This window comes from Pseudopodoces humilis, chromosome 10 (genome assembly GCF_049639895.1).
Source record: "Pseudopodoces humilis isolate 2021_Gansu_Grassland_sample_001 chromosome 10, ASM4963989v1, whole genome shotgun sequence".
Taxonomy (NCBI): Eukaryota; Metazoa; Chordata; class Aves; order Passeriformes; family Paridae; genus Pseudopodoces; species Pseudopodoces humilis.
The window spans coordinates 25641697-25666999 of NC_142209.1; the positions used below are offsets into that span (position 1 = coordinate 25641697).

Here is a 25303-nt window from a genome sequence, read left to right on the forward strand (position 1 = left end):
GTCACCACAGGTGTCTGTGTAACCTGCAAACTCTTATTACTAGTGTATCAAAGTTGTGCTACTTAATAGATTTCTTTAGTAAAACACAACAAAGCAATTACATGGCTGTTGATCGTTAGTCCTAAAAAAAAACCCTCAAACACACTTTTTCAAAAGAAACTACACTGCAATTTTTTGTCATTGTAAAATAAAAGAAACAGAGAATTAAATAGAAAAGCAGACAATAGAACAGCAGGTAGTCAACTGAACTTAGCCACTACAGATGGTTTAGAAATAGTGTTTCCTTCTACACCAACTTGTGGGATAAAAGAAAAGGAGGAGGCTCCTTACTGCCCATGAATGGCAATACCAAAAGACTTAAGCAACTTTCCAGTCTATGTATTTGGCCCCATGAAAGAACCTAGATGTTTCTTTTTCCTCTCTTACTTTTTTTTTTCAGAAACTTTTAATCTGTTTTTGCAACTACTTTTTTCCATAACCATTTACACTTCTCTAGAATAATTTAAACTAGAAACATTGCTGCTGATCTCTCCAATGATAAAATGCAGAAGGTCAAGTGAGGAATTCCTGAGAAACTCAAGTGTCATTTAAAAAGCACATTAGAAAAAGAGACTGTTCCACTCTCCAAGGTCACCTCAGTAAAGAAATGGTAACTATAACTTACAAAGTGAAGACTAGAAATGCATAAATGCTTTATTCTAATAATCCACAAGAGAAAGAAACATAAATGTATAATTTTCCTTGTTCAGTAATCACTGGAGTTGTGTAAAGAAGTGGCAGCCTTATTCCAGGCCAAATGATTGTTGCATCTTTCAGTCAAAAATTAGAATAAATCTAATGTAATATACATAGGATGTTATGCTGACAAGATATGATCAGTGATCTTCTGGGCAAACAAAGGTTACAAAGTAAGGTCCAAGTCAGAGAACCAAACAACTCGTATTTCTAAATGTTATAATAATAATAATAATAATAATATTGTTATTTTCAGAAGATCACTATCAACTGATAAATAACTAAAGAAGAGAGAGACCTTATTACAACACTAAGAAAATTTGTTGGTAATCTACAAAAGTTTTAGAAGGAGGTAGAATCTACAGTTTTAATTCTGTACTCATCAGCAAAATTATGGTCTCTCTAGGACATAACTTTTATTATATTAGAACCTTTATTATATTAAAACTAAAATATCTGAACACTCCCAAAGGAAAGTTCCGTAAGAAAATTGTCATTCAAAAAAGTTCATATTAATTACAAGTGTTTAACATTTTGCATAATCTGTTCTTAATACTAATTTATCACATGAATGTTGTTTTTTAAATAAGATTTTCATTATCAGCAATAGTTATTACCCCAGACAGTTCTCACATAGTTGCACCAACATACACACAATTAATGCCATGTAATATTTCTGCATAACTGTGAAGGCACATGTTTGAATATAGAACCATGTTTGAAAATAAACTGGAAAAAAAAAAAAAAAGGAAATTATTTCTTCAATTACTTTTTCCTGCACAGGAATAAGAAGTCACTTTTTCATGAACACAAGGCCAGTCCAATTCTCAATGAATGTCAGCCAGCACAGCTTCATTGATCAGCTGAGAATGAGCTGAAGTTTCAGCTCAAATAGATATTAAGCACCAAAAATATTTGATAGCCAGGGCCTTCCCTGCTCCACTCAGAGTCCAATAAGTCTTACCTTGCTCTGTTTGCTTCTTTTGTCATGTCCCATGCCCAGGTTATGAAGTTCTGACTCAGGTAGGAGACAATAGATTCAGCACAAAGCATTTGTGAGCAGAAGACGTTGGTTAGTACACTTTCATCATGGTGGAGGTAGATAGCAAGGAGCTTTCTCTGGAAAAAATGTGACAAGAGGTGAGTGAAAAGCTCCTCAGGCAATTTAGCAATTTAAAGTTACTGCTGCAGGTTTGTGTGTTAGTACCCACAATGGGGTTTATCAAGGGTGACAAGTATCTCAACAGGCACACAGAAGAAATAACCAGCAGATTTCAAGTCAAATGGTCCATTCCTGCAAATTTTTAAATATTCTCAACACTTCCTAATATTCTGAGTACTAAAATATAATATATTACATACTTAGAGCATGTAAAGAATAATGAATGAAAACAAAAACCTTATTAACAGACCTAGGAAATGGATGAACTTTTTCAGCTTGCTGTCCAACAAAAATAACATTTCCCCAAACAGGGAACACACCTCTTGATTGAACAGCATCTACCACAAAAAACAGTTATAAACAACCTGAAAAAAAAGATGGTGCATTGCTATCACCACCTCTGTAGCCAAATAAAGAGGCACTGCATGCTGAGATGGTGTCTGTGCTCTACTGAAACCAAATATTCTGCACTGTTATTCTGGAACCCTATCAAGTAAAACTTGAGCTTCACTGCCAGCAGCTGTGTCCCCATGAAAACCTCAGACCACCTTTCGGAAAGCAAGTCTGTGTGCATGTAAATATAGAAAGCAGGCTGCAAAAATACAGGGAGACTATGAGCTAGGTAGGGACTGTGATTCTGCAACTGGCATTCAATGAATTATAAATATAACTCAGAAAATTACAGCTTTCTGTTCCCCCATACCCATATAAATTACTTTATTTTGAAACAGTACTTGAACACATTTGCTAAGATGATACCCTGCTATTTTCAGACTTTTATTTAAAGCAATTTCAAATCTCTTCATCAGAACTAACACTGAACCCTAGATATTGATGTGTATTGATACAGCAAGACATGAGATACAATTTTTAGACAAGCTGCCTTTGCAAAAAACCCCTGTAGGGCTCTCGCCTCATATACTGGCTTTGGATAAAATCTAATGACTGTTTATAAAAGGAACATTTGAACATTCGACTTTGGGAAAGGGATTAGTAATTTGCATTACTGTTTGTCTAATTTAATTTAAATGTTCTTCAGAACCACGTACACATGTGCCAGGAAGGGCCATTAATAAGCCCAACATGCAGAGATCCATATAAGTGCAGCCAACAATGTTGACTGAAACTAAACTTGAAAATCCAGGGCACTGATGCACAATATCATGCAATAAAACAGCATTTCTCTGGTGATATTTAATTTAAAAAGAAGAAAGAGGCAGGGGAAGATCAGGCACTGTCTGTTTTTGAGGATCAGCCGTTCTGCATTTCAAAGCGTCGATCCCTGCAATATCCAGGTTACTGTGCTAGAATCTCGACTATTATATAGCAGTTGTAAGAGAGGGAGGGCAAAGATGTGTTTACTCAGTGATTAGGGCCTTAGAATAAGCCTCTAGCTCCTAGAGAGACAGCTCACCACTTATTCATTTGGACCAATTCACAAAGCCTAGAAAGATTAAACATCCATGCTGAGAAGACAAGCGAATGCAGACGGTGAAAAAGAAATAAAAATTCTTTAAAAACTCTGAGATGACTTCATTATTTTTTCCACAAGGAAACTTTAGGAAAGTGTTTAGTTAGAGAAAAACCCACATTGACCTCTCTCTAAACCCTTAATCTTTCCTTTGTGGTGGCACTGCTTTGTGGTAAGCGGATGGCTTTGCTCTCCTCTTTTCACTGGGAGCGGACAGAAAAAAAGGCTCTTGAGAAACACTTTTACTTCCAAAGAAACAACCCCATGAAACTGTTAAATATGAGATTCTGTACAACAGAATGTTTCAAAATATGTACAGTTTTAGGCTTAAAGATTTAGGGACAAATTTTAGTAAACAGAACGGGCACAAACACAATGGAGGTTTACACTGAGTTACTTCCCAAGGGAATGTAATTTTTGTTGTCTCAACAAATCTCACCATGCAAAGACTAAACTCTATCACATAGAAAAGACTGCACTTGTATCTGATACTTCATCCAAAATGTTAAGTGTGGGCACAGGCATATTGCTATGACAAATGCAAAGAGGTAGCAGGAGGAACTGAAGTGCTAAGACATGATTTGGAAAAATATTTGTGAAAGCTGGGGGCATTTTTTCCTTGGAAAAATGTGTGATTGCAAAAGGCTCACAGCGTGAAGTTTGTTGTTGTTGCTGTTGTTGTGTGGGTTTGTTTTCATGTTTGTTTACTTTACTAACCCATGGAAGCACATATTTATAAGCAAGTTTTGGTTGTGTTTATTTCAAGCCTTTGAAAAGTCAGAGTAAATTCTAGGATTCTATTATGACTTATGCTGGATATTTTTCAGTCAATACCATTAAAACAGCCTTGCAAAGCTGTTGAACAGTCTCAAATTCCACAAGAAGCAGCCTACTAATGGAGCACTAGACTGCTCTGTGTTGGATTTTTCAAAAATATGACTTGGAGGTGGTATAGTTAGCATGAAATTTTAACCAAGAATACAGCAGGGAAAAAATTTTACTAGTCCCTACAAAGGTATGGGATACCAGAAAAGTTTTAACCACTGAATACATGAGGGACTTCCAAAGGCCTTAGGACATGAGGAACTTAAGCTACCAAGGGATGCATCTTTGATAGTATGTGCATGCTAAAGACCAGGCATTTTAAAGCTTCAGAGAAGTTAACACACTTTGTACAGAATTAGAAGAAAAGTTGTCGCTGATGTGAAGTTGAAGGAAAAGTTGTCACTGAGGCAAAAACCCCATAAATTGGCATCAGTGGGTAATGGGATTTCTAAGCTTCTCAGCCAGTTCCTAATACTGTGAATAACTCAGGTAACTCGAAAGAATATGAACTTGAATGGGAATAGCAATGCAATCATAAGGGGCAGCAAAACCAAGGACCTGGATGGTTATTTTAGAATCTCAGGTTTACAAGTTCAAGTAATGACTGAGACAATAAAGTTCATGATGTAACAGCTGCTAGAGGCATGAATGTTCTGTCAAACTGGTAGGCTAGCAAAGAAAAACTTATTTTTTCCCTCCAGGTTTTATGCAGTGAGAACTAATTCAAATTTAAAAAGGGACGTATTTGCACTTCTTTATATCTTTGAAGTGCACAATCTGATCCACCTGTCCACGGTGATCTTGGAGCTCATAGGATCAGCCTTGGGCTACTACTACTACTACAACTACTACTACTACTATTACTAAGGCTACTTCATCTAGCCTTGTAGAAGAGATCTGAAAAAAACAGTACCCCACAGGTTCCTAAAGTAGGAGTGAGGTGATCCCTGTAAACTTCTGATCCCACATTTTGTATTACACATGGCATAAGACATCCCCAAACTAGCTCCTAGATTAATCTTCCTGTAATTTTACCTTTCAGTAAAACATCTCATCTCAAACATCCATCAGTGATGAAGAATGCACAGGAGCCATGGTAAGGTGTTCAAACAGCTACCCATTCTCCCAGGTAAAGGTGTGTTAAAAGCCTGATTTAGTCTACTTTCATCTTCCAACTATTTGATCCTATTATACTGTTGTATCTCCATTTCAATCAATTGCACCTGTAGTGATACCTTACACAATGCAAATAGTATCCAGTAATTAATGCCAAACTGGGGTAAGATCTATAATTACAAGCTTTGAAAGAAGAGGATATGTAGAGTGAGGCAGACAAGTTAAAAAAACATCCATTATTTAGTATCAAATACAGAGGATGCTGAGGAGAGACCCATGCCTGGGAGCAATCCTGCAGATAGGAAAGATGAAGCTACTCTTTAGATATGAAAAATGAAGGGTGTGGAGGCAAACAGTGAAGCTACTAAACTGGTATGTTGTAGCAGAAATTTCTAAATAGTTATCCACAAATTCAGAAATAATTTACAAATTAAAGGACAAAACTGCTAACATACATCAGGCAAGGCTGGAAAGAAAATGGTGATTAACATGGGACTTAACTGGAGCTTATGTACTGATATTTACCACAGTGCAGCTGCTTCACTCTCCCTGAAAACCTGGAATTATACTTCTATACCTGTCTCCCAGTTTCAACCAGACCATGTACCTTAGTGGTCAGGTTATTTATGTTTAATCACAATTTGTAAAGGGGTAATTCCTCCAGCTGTAATTTGTAATAAATTCAGCATAAATTTGATCAGCTGAAGTAATAAGGGACATTTTTCTGAGTTATACAGATAAAAATGGTGCTACAGAAAGCCCTGTATGAAGGAATATTCTGCTACCACCAAGGAAAAGGAAAAAAAAAAAGCTTTTATTTGAACACACCAAATCATGGAAGGAGCATACTTTACTCTAGGTATTCAGGAAATAAAGAACCCATATGTGAGAGGGATGGTGCTGCCTCTAAATCGAACCTAAAAGACAGAATTCAAGGAGAAGAAAAACACGGTTCATTTTCAGAATGCAGGAATATATATTGAGGTGACAATACCAATCTGTGCTAAGAGAGATGTTTCACATATTTATTAAAAGTCAGTGGACAGAAAGGTTGAGAGAGGAGCAGGAGGTGAGATGACAGAGGTATATAAAGATAAGAGCTCCTGAAAAGGAAAAGGCAATGTATTTATTCTTTCTCTTAATAAAAGAGTAGCAATCACCTATAAAAATGAAAAGACAAGCTCTGATAAAACAAAATACTTCAGTAATATTCACATATATAACTCAGTAAGCTTCAATATAGCAACTAAAATCCAGTATTAATAACAATACCCCAGGTCAGGATAAACCCCCTGATGTCTCAGGACACAAGACACCCACAAACTGCTTTCAGACACAAGGACACCTTCCCCAAACACCTTGTTAAAAAAATGGCTAATATAGGATTTCTTCCATGTGTAGCAATTCCCATGGCAGTATAACTCTGTAGCAAGAGTAAGATCACTCTTCAGAAACTTAGTGACAGGGAAACTCTTCTTCCCAATAGACTAAGCAAGACTTTCACAAATACCAGCTTAATTGTTAATTTAATAAACCTCCATCTCTCTTTCTCTTCCTGACCCCATTAAAAAAAGAAATACTGAAAATATTTTCTTGTCATATATACAATAAGCCTTTAAATGAATACACAACACCCTTCACTATCAGCTGCTGGAGGCAGCTGGGAATTTCATGCCCAAGGACACTGATTGTTAAAAGCAAGGCTCTATATCTTGGGTATTGTATTTTTGTGGTGAAGAGTTACACAGGTTTTAAAGAAGAGCTACATTTGACCTCATTCCCCCTCTCCTACCAAAAACTGGCATTGTTGTGGCAGCAGTTGCTCCAAAGGTTAAAAGACACCCATCATGTATGTTAATCTGCACTGGCTATTGACTCAAAGACAGCAGATAAACACCTTGACTTTTTTCACAAGGTATTTCTTTTTCAAGCAACATTTTGTTAAATAATCATGAATTACCATCCTTTCCAACACATGAAAAGACAATAAGATTTAACAGGAAACATCTATTTTCATAAAAAGAAGTTGAACTCATATTCTGCATTTAAAACACGTCTTCTGACATAAGTTAATTTTCTTAAAATAACCCAAAATAAAATATTTCTGGAAATAGCTTCATGTTTATATGCATTGGGATTTTTTTTTTTAATGAGGTAAAAAGTATCCACAATACAGATTTAAAACACAGCTGATGGCTGTCTCACCAGACATGAACTGTAGAGTGCACCTTCTGCTCTGGACAGCGTTGAGAATTTGTCAAGAAAAGGCCAAGATCTCTGAGCACTCAAGCTGCCAAGTGCTCTCAAATTAAATCAGTTTGAAGCGGTTTTCATTAAGATGGATTGAGTGTGGCATCGTGAGAAACACTCTATCAAATGTAGTGTTTTACTTAGTGATTAAGTATATACCAGTTGATGAAGCTGCCCAAATCCTTCGTAATCCCACCACTCCAATAAACATTTAATGAGTATATAAGTTCAAAAAGCCTAGTAGAGGATTTAAACCTTCAATCTTGTTTTTATTTACTCTTGGAACTCAATTTCTCACTTCAAGTGAAGAATGCTGGTGCCTGAAGCTCATCTGTTACCCTGGTAAAATTAAGTGCCCTCCATAGTATAAATTAGAAGACAAGACATACAGGTTGCAATTTCTCCAAAGATTTTTTTTATACTGGTATATATATATTTAATTATTTTATGAAATTAAATGATGAGAATATGAAATAATGTGTCCCTTTCCTCAATTCTGAATTCCAGGAGCCAGTACTGAAAAAATTACTTTGTAATAGGGAAAAGCAGTGAAAATAAATGGTATTTCCACATTCTCATCTCTTTGCTTAATATCAGAAAGTTACAATGAAAATAATGCCATTCCAAAGGTGGGAAGGCGAGCTTTCAAAATAAGGCAATATTCAGAAAAAACACCAAAAATCTGAACAGCACACAAAAAAAATGAATACTCTCCTAAATATATACATTTATATACATATACATGTATACACACAATGATTTTATTGTGATGATGACCCTGTCTGAATAAACCACACAATATTAAAATAACGTGAATTTCAGAAGTGCTATGTAAGCAACAGAAGTATTTTGAGCAACAAAAAACCAAGTAACTGCACTGCATTAATATCAGATTTATAGGTAGAAAACAATTTATGAAAGTTCTTAATGAGTTTTTGTCCACCATTACACTGATACACTGTCAATCATTTCTGGTGACATGACACAAAATGAACTTCCCAACTCACACCCTTTCCTTATTCAATTTATAGGATTTTTTTTCTCTGTGCAAAGACATGAAAATATTCACTAAACTTAGAGTGTTAAGTATGTGTCAACTTCAGCTACACAGTGTGGATTTATAACTCTCACACTGATCAAAATAGCCCCAAACATAATACAGAGGCTCCTTCCAATATGAATAACCATATTCTTCATTTTAAAATTAAACATCTATCAAGAAAACAAAAAGTAAATTTAAACAGCATGATTTTCTTGTTTGTGTTTCAGCTTTATCTGTGCTTAATTATGCAAGGTTTTGGGTTTCTCCTTAGTGAATCAAGTCACCGAAACTTAAATAAACTGTCCCCATTCTAATTTTATTAAAATACTGATTTTAAAACTGTGCATGGAATAACAGAAACTTGAGATGCCTGGTTGGATGTACAGAAAAACTAAACAACCAAACCTGAGTAATGGAACTTACTTGGCAGATAAAGGCTGTACAAAGTGGGGGGAAAAGCACACTGTATTTCAGAGACCTTTCAATTTAAATTTACAATTTCATTAGCCATTCTTCAAAGGAGTTACCAACATGCAACAGTGAACTTGTCAACCACAAGACTCACAGGCAGTGTTATCTGGTGCTAGGACACCATTATTTCAGGGAAAAGAAAAATAATAGCTTTGACAACTAAGAACTCCAGTGAAAATACAGCCTGAATGATTAGAAAGCATCAGTTACTCACTGCAATTCCAGAAACCACCAAGGTAAGCATTTTAGTCAACTGAATGAGTGCAACTCTTCTTGAACAATAAAAGCAAAATAACTCCAAATTGTAGCTCAACTTTTCAAAAATAAAGATGAAACCCTTAAAATCCTTTCCATTACCCCGCTATATTATATAAAATAGTTTTAATACACACTTACATCTCTAGCTTTCCCATAGAAGGCTTCTTGAAAAGCAGCTTCTAATGATCCAATAAAATAAACAGGATGGCAGTCACCATACCTATTTGTGATAAAATTTCCAATTAATAAATGACAACAAAATCAAGTAATTTCAATATTCTACCTGTTCATATATTCTGTAAATATAATGCATTGGCTAAACCTTTAGAAAGATGAAGTATTACACTTCTAAAGGACAGAAAGGAAATATTTAGGACCCATTTGTTTTCTGACATTGAAAAACTCAAAGTAATGAACTACTACCTTACAAACTTTATCATAAAAACATTCTGTTTACACATGTAGATACCTTAAGTTCTACACAATTTTCTATAAAATTTTTCAATCATAACTTATCTCCTCTCTTTATTCTATTCTTAAAGGTTAATTGAAGGCTATTATTGCATTACACATTAATGCATCTCATACACATAAAGGAACATCTTATCACAGGAGTGAAAACAGAAGGCACATAAACTTTGCATTACTCTGCAGCTTCTGCCTATTCAATCAAACAAGCAACTGTTTAACAGTGCATGATTTGGTAGTATAAAGTTTTTTAAAAATCCAGAATTTTTAAAAGTCAGTATTTACCCAGCCACTTTGCTATTGTGAAAACTCTCACAGAAACTACGTATATATTTTTCAATATTAATCAATTTCAGCTTTTCTGTTCTTGCATATGATAATAAAATTATCATATATAACCAGGCTTTCTCATCCTTCTGGACCTTTACATAATAATAATAATAATGATAATGATATTACATAGTGGCAAAATAAGTAAGACAAGAATCAACCATTCCAGCTTGGGCTGAGAAATAATTTTATTTCAGAAGCAGTTCTAGCAGCAGAGTTAGAAATAAAATAAATTAGTTTAGGATGTCTAAATATGCTGTATTCCATTAGGATCTCTAAATATGCTATAATCTCACAAGAAAACATGTACACTTGCTTTATTTTTATTTTCATTATTTGCTAACATAGTTTGTAATAAGAATTGCACAGTTAACAGGCTAAGCTTACCTTGAAGAAAACTCTGCTGTAAATTGTAATAAGGCATCTCCTTCATTTTCAGCATTTTCTGGCACTTAAAAAATATTAAATAAATAATAAAAATAAATAATGCAACCTTATGGAAACAGGTTGTAATATGCAAACACATTCACTTGACAGGTATTTCATGTTCCCAGCTTACTGAAGTGTTCCCAAGAGACCATATAAACTTCACCAAAGACTATCTACTACGAACCTTTCGAAAGACAAGAAATTTCCAGAGGGGCTCATGAATACATTCAGGTTTTCCAAACAGTAAAATCCTCAGGTCCAGTGTAATGTGATACATCACTTGCTCAGAGTTAGCAGTCTGACTTACTTTAAGGCTTGAAAGGCTCAGCTCTTCCTATCCATACTGTTAAAAAGTTTTCCATATTATTACATGTATTTGCTGTCAAAAAACTTCTAATGAAGTAACACTAATGCAAGCCTAAAGTAAATAAAGAGTATGCAAGAATTGCATGTAGGAGGTAACTGACTGCTCAATCCTTTTCATAATTCAAGGGCAAATAATCACTAAGAAACTAGATTAGCATAATGACTAAAACATTAATCAAAAACAGAATCTGTAGAATTTTCAAAACAGGCAAGTGGAAATCTAGTTATCTACTAGTTATCTGGGTGCATTTGGATAGAGATCACAATTTCTCTGATTTCATTTGTTACTCATCAATTTTAAGTCAAATAATTATTCTTCAGCTGCAAGGTTAGAAATTTCCCTCCATGGAAAGGTGTTTTTATAATTGCCAGCTATGTGTGGAGTATTTTCCTTTGATACATCCATCAGAGGTGACATTCCTATCAAAAGATACTTTCCAGTTTCTAATTCTGCAGACTCCTCACACCTCTCTGCCTTCACCTCTGCTGTACAACCCCAGTTCATTGTAACTCTTACTCATTGGCGATTTCCTCAAGGCAGATGATGCTACTCCAAACATTTCTCCATCATCAACTCCAAACTCAGTAGCATCTTCAAAGTCATCTCCATCACTATCACTAACCATATGAACATCAGTGCATTGCTGTATAAAAACAAAACCCAAAATCCACTGTAAGCTTCTATTTCACACATTTTCAGTGAAATACAAAATACATTCACAGTGACAAATACTTACATATTTCCATCAACACATAATACACTGCAGTTTAATTTTCTATTTTATGCAGCATTATCAAAGGTAATTTTTAACAGAAGTCTGGTTGACAGAAATATTGTGTGACAAAATGCATTATTAAAGAATCTCTGCATACACACAGTTGAGCAAGTTTTATCCAAAGTTAATGCTGTTTTCCATCTAACGGTACCAGAGCTGGCCTAACTGTATAAGAGTGAGAAAAACCACACAATGGTGGCTTTTATGTTGGTATTTGACATACCAATACAAAGGAGAAAAATCAAAGTTTCAGTGCAATGAGCTAAGGTCTCATCCCCCACAGTCAGAAGCTTTGCTGGGATTTGCTTGGGTTTTTTTCTTCTTTTTCTTCAATGACTCATTTGCACAGTCACAATTACGTGTTGCAGGAACTGTAAATGGATTGTTGAAAGATTCAATTCTACTGACCCACTGGACAACAGGAGGGATGGTGACCACTGCACACCGAGGTGTCCCTGCCTCTTCCTAGAGCAGACTGCTAAATCAGAGATGATGTCCTTACCTCCTCTGACTGTTCCCTTGTTTGTACAGGTGAAGATCTTCTTCCAACTGTGAGTCGATGGCAAGGGAAAGTCAGTCCTGACACAGCTAAAGTCATCTACAAAGCAAGCAATGGTTCTTCATTAAAGCCACAGTCTCAATTAAAGGTTGGGGGGAGGGTTTAAGGTTGTTTAGAGTTTCAAATTAAAGACTGCATTATTTTAACACATTCTAAGAAGCCTGAAAAACTAAAATGATTCCTTACATTAAGAATATTCAAGGAGACATCAGCTGAGTTTTATTGAGGTGTATGCACAGAGTATCAAAACAAACTCCATGAACTGCAAATTCCAAAGTGCCTTGAGCTGTTATTTTCTCCTAATCAGTACTGGTTTGAAATGTTACTGTACATGCCAACTTTCACAGTACTATGCTTGGATGATGTAAATGTAGATTTTTTTATAGCTAATCAAGGAGCAATTGTTAAAGAAAAGATGCTAAGTATTGATACAAGTAATTAAAAACAGTTAAATAATCTTAAAAAAATATTATTTTGAAAGATCTGTTTATCAGCAGACATTGTAACAGATACAATCACATTGGCAACTTAAAAAATACATTTCTTCTCCTTTTAAATGTCAAGGGTGCAGACCATGTACCTCACGTGAACAAAGACACACGAGCCAAACTGGTGACACTGCAGTCAGCACAGTCCACAGGATGGATGTTCAGGAGCCAGTGCCAACAGAAACAGCATTTCTGCCTGTTGTTGTATGCCCAAATCTCAATTTTTAAAGAACTACCAATAGAAAAAGTCTACTGTCACTTGAAAGACAAAATTATTATGAAACCTGCAAACACGCAGCAATAATATCTGAAAATCTGGCCCTATATTGCCTTTTAAAATGCATTAATTATAATGCCTGAAAATGAGAACCCTGTGAACCAACTGTGCCATCCTTGCATTTCAAGCTTCTTCCCAGCCTCCTGCCTCTTCTGGAGAGCACATCAGTCCAGGAGAAGCAAGCTTGATGACCACAAATTGCAATTTCAGAAGCACCTAAGACCTATATGAACTGATTTTACAATGTGAGTAGCTCTTAAATAAAGATAATTGATTATTTTTGGCAATGACAAAGTATTTAATGTTATGCAATTTTCAGTGATGTGGAGGAGGGTAGTCCTGGCTGTATGTTTAAAACATCATCTCAAATGGTTCCTACAGATGAAACACAGAGAGGACAGAAAAACACCTAGATCCCATAAAACTTATTAGTATTTTTGCAAGATGCAGAACAAAAGATTTACATTATACATTTCAGAAATACAGCACTCTCCTAATTGAACTGTAAAAACATTAAGGTAAAATACATTTCAATCATTCTTAACAAAAATCCAAGAATAAATCATAAGCCTTAAATTTCATTTACTGCCATAAGCACTGAAAATACCCCATTTATTTTTTATACATAATTCAGAGCGACTTTCTCACTTGTCTGCTAGAACTCACAAAGATTTAATTTGCTGCAGGTTGAAGCAGGCTGATTAAGCAGGCTGGTTACCAAATGAATGTTAACCTGTCTGAACTAGCCTACTGTCACATTCTCACAGAAAGGTTAAACACAAGTTTAGCTGTGTAAAAAGCTCAGCAATGGTCTTAAAGGAAGTGAGTTATAATACTCTGGAGCAAATGAAATATTAAAGATGACACACAGGTCTAGACCAATTACCTACGAAACTTCTGTGACAAGAGCATAGGAACTGCATTCTCTGTAATAATCCACCATTTCAATTCTTATTTTTATAAGCTTTTAATAATAAACAAAACCCAACTGTTATAAAACCTGAAACTTTGCCCTGTAGTTATCACACTACACAAAATGCTGGTGAAGCACACACACACACATTAACCACACACAGACTGCAGCTCCCTCTCTCACAGCATCAAATACCCTGACAGATGCCTGGAAAGGCTCCCGGTATCTCTTACGTGCACATTAAAGAGAGAGTGGTAAGATCAAGCAGGCAGTTATTGTGCTGCTTCATCACTTGGCCCAATTGCAGGGTGTTGCAATTCCAATTTGCAACCCTATATTATAGTGTCAAAGCGTCTCTCAAACATGAGCTAACAGCAGAAGGGGTTCCACATCAGAGCCTGTTTCATCCTACTCTCCAGACAGCTGCTGGAATGTTGGGGGTTTGTGCACATTGGTGTGAGAAATCACCCTTTTCTTTGCTTTTTTTGCTTTTTTTTTTTTTTTTTTTTCTTTCTGAGAAGTTTTTTTTTTGCAAAAGAAATAGCAGCTCTCTCATTCCAAAAAAAAAAAGAGAGGCATCAACATTCTTCTAGAATAAAGTTATCTTCATTCAAAGATTGAGTTCTCTTGCAAAGAAAGGCTCTTGTACCACAAAAGCTCAAGCTTTATTTTGGAAATCATAAAAAACACCAAGACTAAGCAAAATATTGTTTTCCAGGCATCTCAGCAAACATTTTCCTAGCACAGTGAATGCAGGCCAAGGTACTGATGTGAGCACCACTGAAGTGTCTCAGTGGCAAGAACTGTAGATCTCACACTGGTCATAGAGAGGTTTTTCTTTCTCAATACTGTACCTGCACCTCCCAAACAGAGATGCAGAACTTGATCATTGCAATAAATTATCATTGTGTTTCAGCCACCTTCCCATGGGAATGGACAAAATCTTTGTACCAACCCCACCACTGAAAAAGTAATTTGTAGCCTGAGTACCTGATTACTCATATTCTCTAGCTTGCGAGCCCATCTGGCTGTGAAAAAATTCTGAAGTCAGTCACTTTTCTGAATTTTTCTTTTTTGCATGAAAATCGTCACTAGGTTGGTACCAGAGCTTGAATGGGATGGCTTACACATGCACAAGAAAAGACACTGAAAATGCATTTGCAGGACTTGTGCATGAATGACAAGCTAGATATAGGTTATGAAAGAAATAATACACTAAAGCAAAAATAAATAAGGTTATTTTTTTAGGCAGGGAACCTATGATATGCAAATCAAACTGTCTCAGAACTGAAAGGCACATGAGGTGGAAAGTGAAACAGAATCAGAAAGAAGGAAAATTACTTGCAAAAAGTAACTCCAGAGCCAGATCTTTTTTCCAACACTGTATAGACACTATTGTGCTTATTTAAGTAGTCTCCTATTTGGCTTCCTCTAGGTTTTAAGAAGGACAATAAAATTCAAGATTTCAAACATTTCAGGCAGAGTGACAGCAGGAAAGTCTCCTGCTAGGTGACAACAGATACTAAATGGATTAAATACCTCTGGTATTCAAAAAGGTAATGGTACAACCTGGACTAAAAGCACACAAAAGGTTATTTGAAATAGATTTTAACAACTAAGAGAAAGATCACTACAAAATCAAACAATTTAGAGAGGGCAGAAATAGTCTGGTGCTCAGTTGTGCTTTCCAACTCTAAGACACTAATACTATTTGTAAATGCTCAGCGTGAGATGATTTGTTTTTCAATTGCCAGCATTAGCAATCGAGGGATAAAGTTAAGCAACATCTTTTCTGATCCAAACATGTAGAATTCCTTGTCAGCCTTCCAGATTAACCCAGAAATATTTGCCAAATCTGGAGTGAGACCAGATGCTTTAAACAATAAATTATTCTTCATGTTAGAAAGTATTAGTTTTATGTAGAAGCTTCTAGAAATATAATTCAGAACAATCTAAACCCACTATTTTTTTCTCAAACACTTCATGATACAAATATGTCTGCAGGACAGAAAGAAATCAATGAGAGCATGTAATTCCAGAGTGCTGCCATCTCATGCTCAGAATAATATGAAAAATTACAAGCCCATAATCTCAAAACCTTGTATCTTCTAGAAAGAGTTTGTTTGCACAACTTAATTCCCACTCTTGCAGACTTCTGACATTACAAATGAAGGAACAAACTCAGTCTCTTGTACCAGAGATATTTAATCAAGATGCTGAAGATGTGAGAAAGATAAACAGTAGAAGGAACATGAAGGAACGATACCAGCAGAGAACTCCAGCTGCAGAACTCACTCCACTGAGACATGCTGATGCAAAAATTATAAACTCGGTGGACTGCATCAGGAAAGGAGTAACTGGATGTGACAAATTGTCCTTCATCATGTTCAGCCACACACTGATGGAGAAAAACAGAATCTCAAAATAGATTTGAATGGCAACTATACCTAATGAGGAAAATGAAGGAAGCTATAAGGGCTTTCTAGTGCACTACAGAATATAGCTGGGACACCCAAAGCGTCCAGTTTAAGGCAATAATCTGTAAAGAATGGGACATTCTTCCTCATCCTCAATTACTGAGAGCTTGTGCTGCTCACAGGATATTTGCCATCAAGGGACACCATCTTTGAAAAGGAATAAAGCTTTTCATAAAAAATAAGCAAGTATAATGTTTAAGGAAGGCAGGAATATTGGTTTAATTTGTGGTCTTCATTAAGTTTTTGATTATTACAGGAGCAAAGAGGGTATTGAGGTTTTGGAAGGAATGCATGGGCACCCTGATTTGGTTTAATGTACATTATTGCATCTATCTAAATATATGGACCTGTTAATCAGAGCAAGTTATTAAATGGAGCCCTTCAATTGTACTTGTCAATTAAAAAAAAAAACAAACAACTAGCTTTTGGCTGTTTAAAAGACCATTGAAAAGAAGAAACTGTTTCAATCACTGTAACGAGGTAATTTTATTGTTCAAACAACTCAAATGACAAATTCTTTCCAACTCACTGGAGAGGTATTTTTCCATGACAAAATATTTTCAAATACAATTTTTTTGGCATAGAGATTCTTGATCATTTGTTCTCAGAAATTCAAAGGTCAAACTGTAAATCTTACAAAGCATCAGACAGAAATTCAGAGAACACTTGATCCATGCACAAAGGAGAAGATTCTATCAGTGATGCCAGATTTCACTTGCACACACACAGCAAGTGAAGCAACAGGCATTATCTGAAAATGGCAAGCCAAAACCAAAATCTTGCAGTGGACAAACTTTCTGGATTTTTAATATAAAAAAATATCCTAAAAAGAAATGTAATTTCTGTATAACTTCACTGCTATGAATCAGTCTGATTATTCAAGTAGCTGAACTTGAAATACAGAATCATGTTAGGCTGTATACAATCTGCTGCAATAGGAAACTAAATAGGGGAACTCTCGTAGCAAGATCTTCTATTGAGGTAAAGGAAAAAAATCAATTTTCTGCTTTTAATACTCAGAGATAAAGTAAGCAAACAAAATTCTGGTGTACAAAATAAAAAGCATGTTTTCTAATACTTGACTCTCCCCCATAAATCTCCCATAAAAAAGCCTCTTCCTAAAGGTTGCTTAGCAGGCTGAAGTGCACACATAGGGGTTTACAATACATATTTATCACACAAAAACATTTTCAATCAGAAACGAATGCAGTGTTACCCACAGACTGGAACCTAATCCTGGTTCAGATACTCCATGTGATAGCCCTTTCACCATGCCCAAAACGTGAGTTGCTTACCCTTTCCATTTACTAGTTTACTCACTGATCACTTAAGAATAAGAAATAAACATGACCAAGTACATTTCATAACACTCAATTATTCAAAATAACTTAAGAAAGGTGCCTGTAGCAAAATACTCAATAACTGGCACGTGTCTCCTCTGTGAAAATTTCATTCCCATATTTTGATCATTTTTCTTGTTGGATTTTTTTTCCTCTCATCAGATAAGAGAAGGGATAAGGACAGAGGGCTGAGCTAGGAGCATTATCAAGCATTTCAATTTTCATATTAAATTTACTATTCTGTTTTGTGACTTTTTATTAGAGCATAGCTAATTTCCTGAGTAAGTTAAATGCCTATTTATCGGATGGATGGATGGATGGATGGATGGATGGATGGATGGATGGATGGATGGATGGATTTTCTTGAAGATACAGGAAAAAAAGTTGCATTTTGAACACAACTATATGAAGTTTGAGAAGGAACAAAAACTTTGAGAAGGAAAACTCTGAGAAGGAACATTTCTGTCCTTGTTTTTCTATGTATATGGTATTACTAGATGGACTTGGATACAAGGTATTTTAGGGACCAAATGCTTTCATTGCCCAAGTGCACTGACAGTAGGTAACATAATAAGACAAAACAAATGATAAACCAGTCTAGTTGGAACACCTAGAAAATCAGTTATTCTTCTTGCTGCTTACTATCTGAGCTAGATTGGTCAGGCTGCTCCACAGCTGAGGCTCACTCACATTGCCATTTTCCTTTTGTAACCTATCCTTTTTGAGATTGAAGGAAAAGCAAGGAATACTTGTATGGTGGACAGGATACAGCAATTAATGTGGAATATAGGAAAATCCAAGTGTAGAAGGCAGGGGGGAGAGGTAGAGCAAGTGAGTGAAGTTTTGTTTTCACACTTGAAATACAAGAGTAGGAAGTTTTTCATTAAACAAACAGTTGAATAAAATTGTGGTTTCTAAGTACATTCAGCATTGTCCTTGCATGTGACTATCAAAACAGAGGAAATAAAAGTATGGGTACTCTGGAAATCTTTTGCAGTTCTCCAGAGTTTATCAGATGGCTTCACACTCCACTGGCTGGAGATCCAAACAGAGAAACCAACCCATACAAGAAGGAGGTGGTGGACTCCCAGGCAACCCAAGCCATTTCTGATACTCCAAGTCTCACCATTTCAAGAAAAATGACACTATGATATGAGAGAGTTTTCATATGAGCTTGTTCTTGCCATGGCTGCAGTTCCTGGTGTTTAACCAAGCATTATTAACAGGGCATGGGCAGCCTGTTACGTTCAGACAAACCCTCACAGAATTCCTTGGGAACAAACAGGTGGTCAACACTTCCAAATCCATCATTTGTCACTGTATAATTATTCAATAAATAACCTATCCTCAATCTATAACCTCACAAAGTGATACATGATTTAAGAATTCCTGTATTTTCATATTTTTAACATGTTTAAAATTATGTTTAAAGCTTGTAGAGATTAAAGATTTTCTGTGAATTAATGTTTATCCTTTGGCTTGTTTTTTCTCAAAAGTTAGCAAGTATTTTCCAGTAGTAACAGGCTTCAAAATCACTTCTATCCATACTGAAATACACAGTATACACAAAACAAGTGTTATCACACCAACAAAGAGCAAGTATTCCAATGTAAAATGGAGGTGCATTGCAATTCAAAAAGTAAATCTATTAAATACATTATTTTAGTTGACTGCAACAAGGGCTGTTTTGTACTATGCAGTCAATTGATTCAGAAAGATTTACTATCCAGAACTGAAGGGCTCTCTTCAGTCTGTACTGCTCAAGTAGATATTGTTATCAAAGTTTGGTACATAATATAAAAAAAAAAGAAATCAAACACCAAAAGTTTGTCTACTGCCATGTAAGCTCTTATCCCTCCTTAAATAACAATAAAAAGTGGATGTAATTCCACATTAGACACTTTGTCTTTTGACATCAAATAGCATTAGCTGGGAAAAACAGTCAAGTATGCTTGAAGTTTTTTTGTTTTATTAAACTATTGCACAAATATGAAAATGAACAGAAGAGTTTAAAACATTTGACAGCCCTTGAAATTAACTTCCTCTGGAAAATAACTTCATTTTCATTATGCATCTCCAATAAAAAGAAAAAAAATCTTGACAGGTATTCAACGTTTCATTTTAAACACTAACTGGATGAAAAAAACATCTCTAGCGTGGAGTGTGTTCAGGTTATAAATCAGTAATGCTTATTTTAACTCCTCACAAAGTGTTGTTGAGATAATTACTGCTGACAGCTTTATTCAAGGTTCATTTCACTTTTTCTACTATTTTTCCCCTGTTAGAAGTTCAGCAGGGCCCATGGGAAGATCCACCCCTCACACCTGTTAGGGTTCTTCATGTTACTGAGGCCGGTTTGGACACGTCACTTCAAATTAGCATTGTGCCAGAGCGCTGTGACAATTACTTATCGCAGGTTTAACTTGAAAAAAAGTTTCTAATCCAGCCACAAGAACAGTGTCAGAGTACGTAATTTAAACCTGTCAACACAGGTTGTAGGAAATTCATTCCAAGGATTTCAGTCATGTTCCCATGGTAGATCTCTGAACTATAATGAAGCTTAAAATCACAAAGGAATGCTATAGAGTTAAAACACAGAATCCAAAAGTTTAAAAAGGTCTGAAGGGGAAAAAAAGAAGTGTCTGAACTATTACTCATGTTTTAAAATTTGAAAAATTCTTTAGATTAGGATTAAGAGACTGCCTTGTTAATTCTCCAAAATTCTAAAAGGCTGCTGCATATTGTCCTGGGGTGACAATTTTGCTGCAGTGAGAAGGCACAATCCTGGCAGATCTTTACATGTGCTGAAGGCAGAAGTATGGTGAAGCAGCTCTGGAATTATCTTGAGGACAGTGTGGGAGGCTGGAGGAGATCCAAGGCACTATTTTAGGGTGTGTGAGTGAGGAGGGCACTCGTGTCCTTCAGACGCCAGGCGAGGGATGCTGGCATTGCAGCAACAACCACTCTAAAGGCAGCGCCACAAAACACAACGAGATTCTTGTGAGCTTGAGAAAAAGTGGTGCCTGGTGCTCTGGGAACACCCAGCCCTGGTGTGCTGGTTGAACACACATGCCAATTTTTGCTATGGCCCCTGTTAATCACCAGCCATGCTACTGTGCATCTACCCCTCTCGTTTGCTGGCTGAATGAAAATTATCCCTGGTTTTGATTATTTCTCATTTGACTGAGCCTAGTTAGGCAAATTAGGAATTAAAGCAGAAGGACAGCTACTGTAGTACTTCATGTTGCTTCAAACCACAAATATATTTAAAGGAAACAAAAAGAAAATAATATTTCCTCATACAACAGATTCTGCTGAAAAATAGATATAGTTGAGAGACTGAAATAAATACCCATGATCACTTACAGAGCTCATTCTTCTTGTTAGACAAAAACTGTAAATATTAAAAAGGATGAAAAATCTGCCAAGCCATTTGCAGCTATTTGAAACACAGGGTAACAGAATAAAATAAACTCTGAAAGACCTGGAACACAGTTAAGTATAGACCGTGAGGCTAATTGTGGATCTTGAGTTAATTACTTTCCACTGATACGTTTTCTCAATGGTCTTTTACATGAGTTTTTTCTTTCCTCAGTCTGAACCCCAAGGCAATTCAGCGTGCTAGCCTCCAAACTCTGGGTGATTCATTGTGTACTTCTGCCTTAGGATTTTTAGTTCATGCAGAGAAAGCCAGGCTTTCACATCAAGTTGATGTTAATGTGCACTGACAAAGCAACAGTAAAGGAGCTTCATGTTTGTCACAACGTGCACTCTTTAATTTAGTAATTGCTTTATACTGATATGCAAATAATGACACATTTCCCAAATTTCCAGTTCCTCAGCAATGCTTTCGCTAATTACCCAGTGGTTAAAACTTACGCATGTAAATTGGTTCAGTGAGTTTATTAATAAGTACACCTGTGTGAACTGATCTATAAAACACACATGCCTGGGAACAGGTCATAACTCACTGTACATTCCTGAAGGTCTCTGGAACTGAAAAAAACAATTCTCTAACTAAAACAAGATAAATTATAACTAGCAGAGTGTTATTCACAGATATGCTGGGATTCCCAACCTTTCCTAAGCTAAAGAGAGACTGTCTTTGGGTGACAACAAATACCAGGAGTCAAAGCATTCATCAAGAGAGGGATCAAGGTAAAGCAATGAAAAGGTCAATGAAAAAAATACCTCTAGCACCTGAAAACATGAAAAAGGGCCAGTGTTCACTCATCCATCAGTTCTCTGTGGATGACCACTGCTTTGAAGTCTGCTTACACTATTATGTGTTACAGTGTACTCTTACTTTTGATACTCTAACATGAAAAATTCAGCTGCATGGATTTCTGATGGATTCAGACTCAACAACTGAAAAAACTCAGCAGAGTTAACCTGTCTTCCTATATTTCCTTTCCTCAAAATTGTGCTGTTTTATTTGCTGGCTTTTATGTTCCAACACAGTCTGTTAAATTTCTGGTGTTTTCTTTATGTAACTATGTAACTGCCATAGAATATAGACACTATAATAATTGTTTTTACTAAGTCTGATCTCAAACCACTTATTTTTTGCTATTCAGAAGAGACACAAAGCCATTAATAGGTTTTTAAGCTCAGGAACAAGTAAAATAATAAACAGTATAAACTAACAACACTGCATCCACATCACATATTGCCCACAGATCTTCACAGATACACCTTGGGAACTGCTTCACATGCACTAAGAGTATCAGCCAAACACTTGGCACGTTTCTGGTCCATGGTGGGATGCCATTTACTTCACAACATTGTACAATGCTTTGGATGGCAAACAGAGAAGTGCCTGGATATGTTTCCAGCACTATATAATTCCTTGGCACAGTTCAAGCAGTTGTGCTAGCATAATTTCTTCCATAAAAAAATGCTTCAAACACTGATAGGATTTTTATGCTCCCTCCTCTTCATGGATATCGTTTTGTGAGGAATTGGATTTCTGCAATGTTAGCTCTTGGAAACACAGTGGTACTGACTTCTAAAAATGAGCCTCTAAAAATGATGATTGTTTCCTATTTTCTGTTTCTCTTACCTGGAATGTGTATCTTCTAGTGAAGTTCTGCTCTGCTTATAATAGCAGAGCTTCATTACAAAGAAACGAGCACCACTGTGATAATCCTCCAGGAATAATGCAATTACCACTTATCAAACAGGTGTCTGCTGTATTCCAAGGAGATTATCACTTCCTATTCTACTCTCAGAGAGCACAGAATAAAAGAGAAGCTGCTACTATTAAATGACTAAGGGGAAAAGGAGTCTTTGATAACAGCTCCTGCCAGCATCTCTCAGCAGGGCATGAAGCAAATACAGTCCTTCTATAACAAATTGGCACTGAAATGAGTGTTTTGGTTTCTGTAAAATGAGTTAAAGCACCTAAATAAGACCACTCCTGTTAATTCAATCTGAAGCATCTCTCTGTTTCTACATGGAATATTCCAAGAATCCCAGCACCTCCGGCCTTATGCCAAACCATGCCCCTTGTGAGTAGTCCTGAAGAGGAAATCTGCCTGCCCCAGCAAAAATGGGTTGCAGAGCTGCTCCATGAAACATATCATCCTTCAGAGACACTTCTGTGACAATCCAGGGCCTGATGAATGTACAAAAGGATCTCCCAGAGAATTAAATCTTTTGACCAAGATACGTTTGTAGGTCAAACCACAGCTGGATATAATTGATCAGCAAAAGCTATTTTTTAGCATATTTTCCAAGCAGCTTCTTGAGTAGGAATTATCTCAGGAGTGGATCTCTAAAACCAATAGCAAAAGCACTCTCCTATGAAATCTGGGATACAGCTCAATGTACAGAAGGTGCTATTACTACATGGAAAAACGTAATTGATTTGGAAACAAGCCCAGCTGAGCATCAAGGGCAGAGGAGGAGTGAAGAGAGTAAACAATCACACACGTTCAGGAGGCAAGAGGCTACTTCAGTTGCTGGTGATGTCCAGGGGTTGTGAGGGCCAGCAACTGTCCACAGGTAGGTGCTTCAAAGAAAGTAGGACAGTGGTGATTCTGTAAAAGCCTGTCCAGTGAAGAGTACCACAACTTTGATAAAAACTCAAAGAAGAAGTGGAGATCCTGCCTCTGCTGAGACACAAAAAGCTCCAGTGCAGTTTGTGTGCATGTAGATGGAGAGGTGGAGTGGTGGTGTGGATACAATACACTCCCCAAACACCATGGTGTACTTCAGGGATCTGGATTGCCCTGATCTACCCTGAAGACATTTCTCTATGCATATGGTCATTTCTATCACATTTTGATTTGCAGGTTCTGTCAATATTAATTCATATTCAGCAATGCTGAAGCAGCAAATATGAAGTATCAGTCTCAGTCAGTCTTTTTTTACTAATTTTAAACTCTACTCCCTTTAACAAGTTCTATGAACATGACATTTGTAATAAAAATAACTTTCATGTCTATGAGATTCAAAGCAAGAACTGATAAAAACATCTCAACAGGTCAAGCAGATTTGTCGATCTCTTGCAAAGGAAGAAAGCAGTAAAAGATGACAAATAATTATGTCTATAGCATCACTGCTGTTCCTTATGCTTTAAAATTACAGTGACAAAAGAACTTAGTGTTGAACAAATTCATTACTAACAGTAACCTCAAAATTTGCCAACAGCTTTTCCTGAAAAACTAAGGTTGATTACATGAGCTTGCACTGAAATGGAGTGGCATTTTGGTAGAAACCAATGCAATTTTAGTTGATGGCGCTCATCTTGTGCCAGCAATGAATTTGACTTTTTAAGTCCTTATTGTAAAAGATCATAATGCACTTTGAAAACTCATTTAAATTGACATTCTTGAGATTAAATGCAACAGGTGTTTAGCAACACAATTACCCTTTACAGCTTAGGATGGAAGCAGCACTTGAAACTGATAGGACACACTTTAGAATGTGCAAAGAATTGACACAAACACTTTGCAAATTGCACAGGAGAGTGTAAAACTTTCCTTAAAGTTACTCCTCATGAGAAGTAATGGGATGAAACACCAGAAACTCACAACATAATGTGCTATCAAAAATTAAACAGATGCAAAATTTGAAGTGCCAGTACTCCTTAGACAATTAAATTTACTCCACTCCATAAATATATGCATTGTAAAATATTAGACTTTTATTACTAGTAGAAAAGACAATTAAAAATTCAAGGAACTGGTAAAAAACTGAACCTTACTCCACAGGAAAACAGAATTTGGAGTTTATGAAAGAATTTAGACAACATATTACTTAGTTCTCTATCAGAAACAGGTTATGGATAGTCTGCATTTATATCTTTATATCTAGAGAGGAAGTATCTCTCAGCAAGCACCAAGAAAACTGTCATGACAGGTGGCAAATGGTTTCTCAGATCTGTGTTAGCTGGAAATAACATGTTCATCTTTCTGTGCCTTTCTGTCACCTGAAATATCTAAAGAGAACTTCAGAAATCCAGACTCAGTTTGAAAATACCAAGAGGCAGAGAAAGCACATCCAAGGAATCTCTTCAGTGTCACATTATCACACGGAGGTGACCA

General features: G+C 36.2%; 1 protein-coding gene across 2 annotated transcripts in view; it reads right to left on the reverse strand.

Annotated features, from left to right (window-relative positions):
- The window catches only part of FAF1 (Fas associated factor 1), a 153454-nt gene that overhangs the window by 39783 nt on the left and 88368 nt on the right, over positions 1–25303 (reverse strand). For both annotated transcript variants that reach the window (XM_005521141.3, XM_088060187.1), the window contains exons 9-13: positions 12202–12297; positions 11441–11567; positions 10516–10579; positions 9469–9550; positions 1700–1854 (exon numbers count right to left, since the gene is read on the reverse strand). In XM_005521141.3, coding sequence (XP_005521198.2) covers positions 1700–1854; positions 9469–9550; positions 10516–10579; positions 11441–11567; positions 12202–12297 — 524 coding nt within the window. The remainder of the gene's footprint in view (positions 1–1699; positions 1855–9468; positions 9551–10515; positions 10580–11440; positions 11568–12201; positions 12298–25303) is intronic.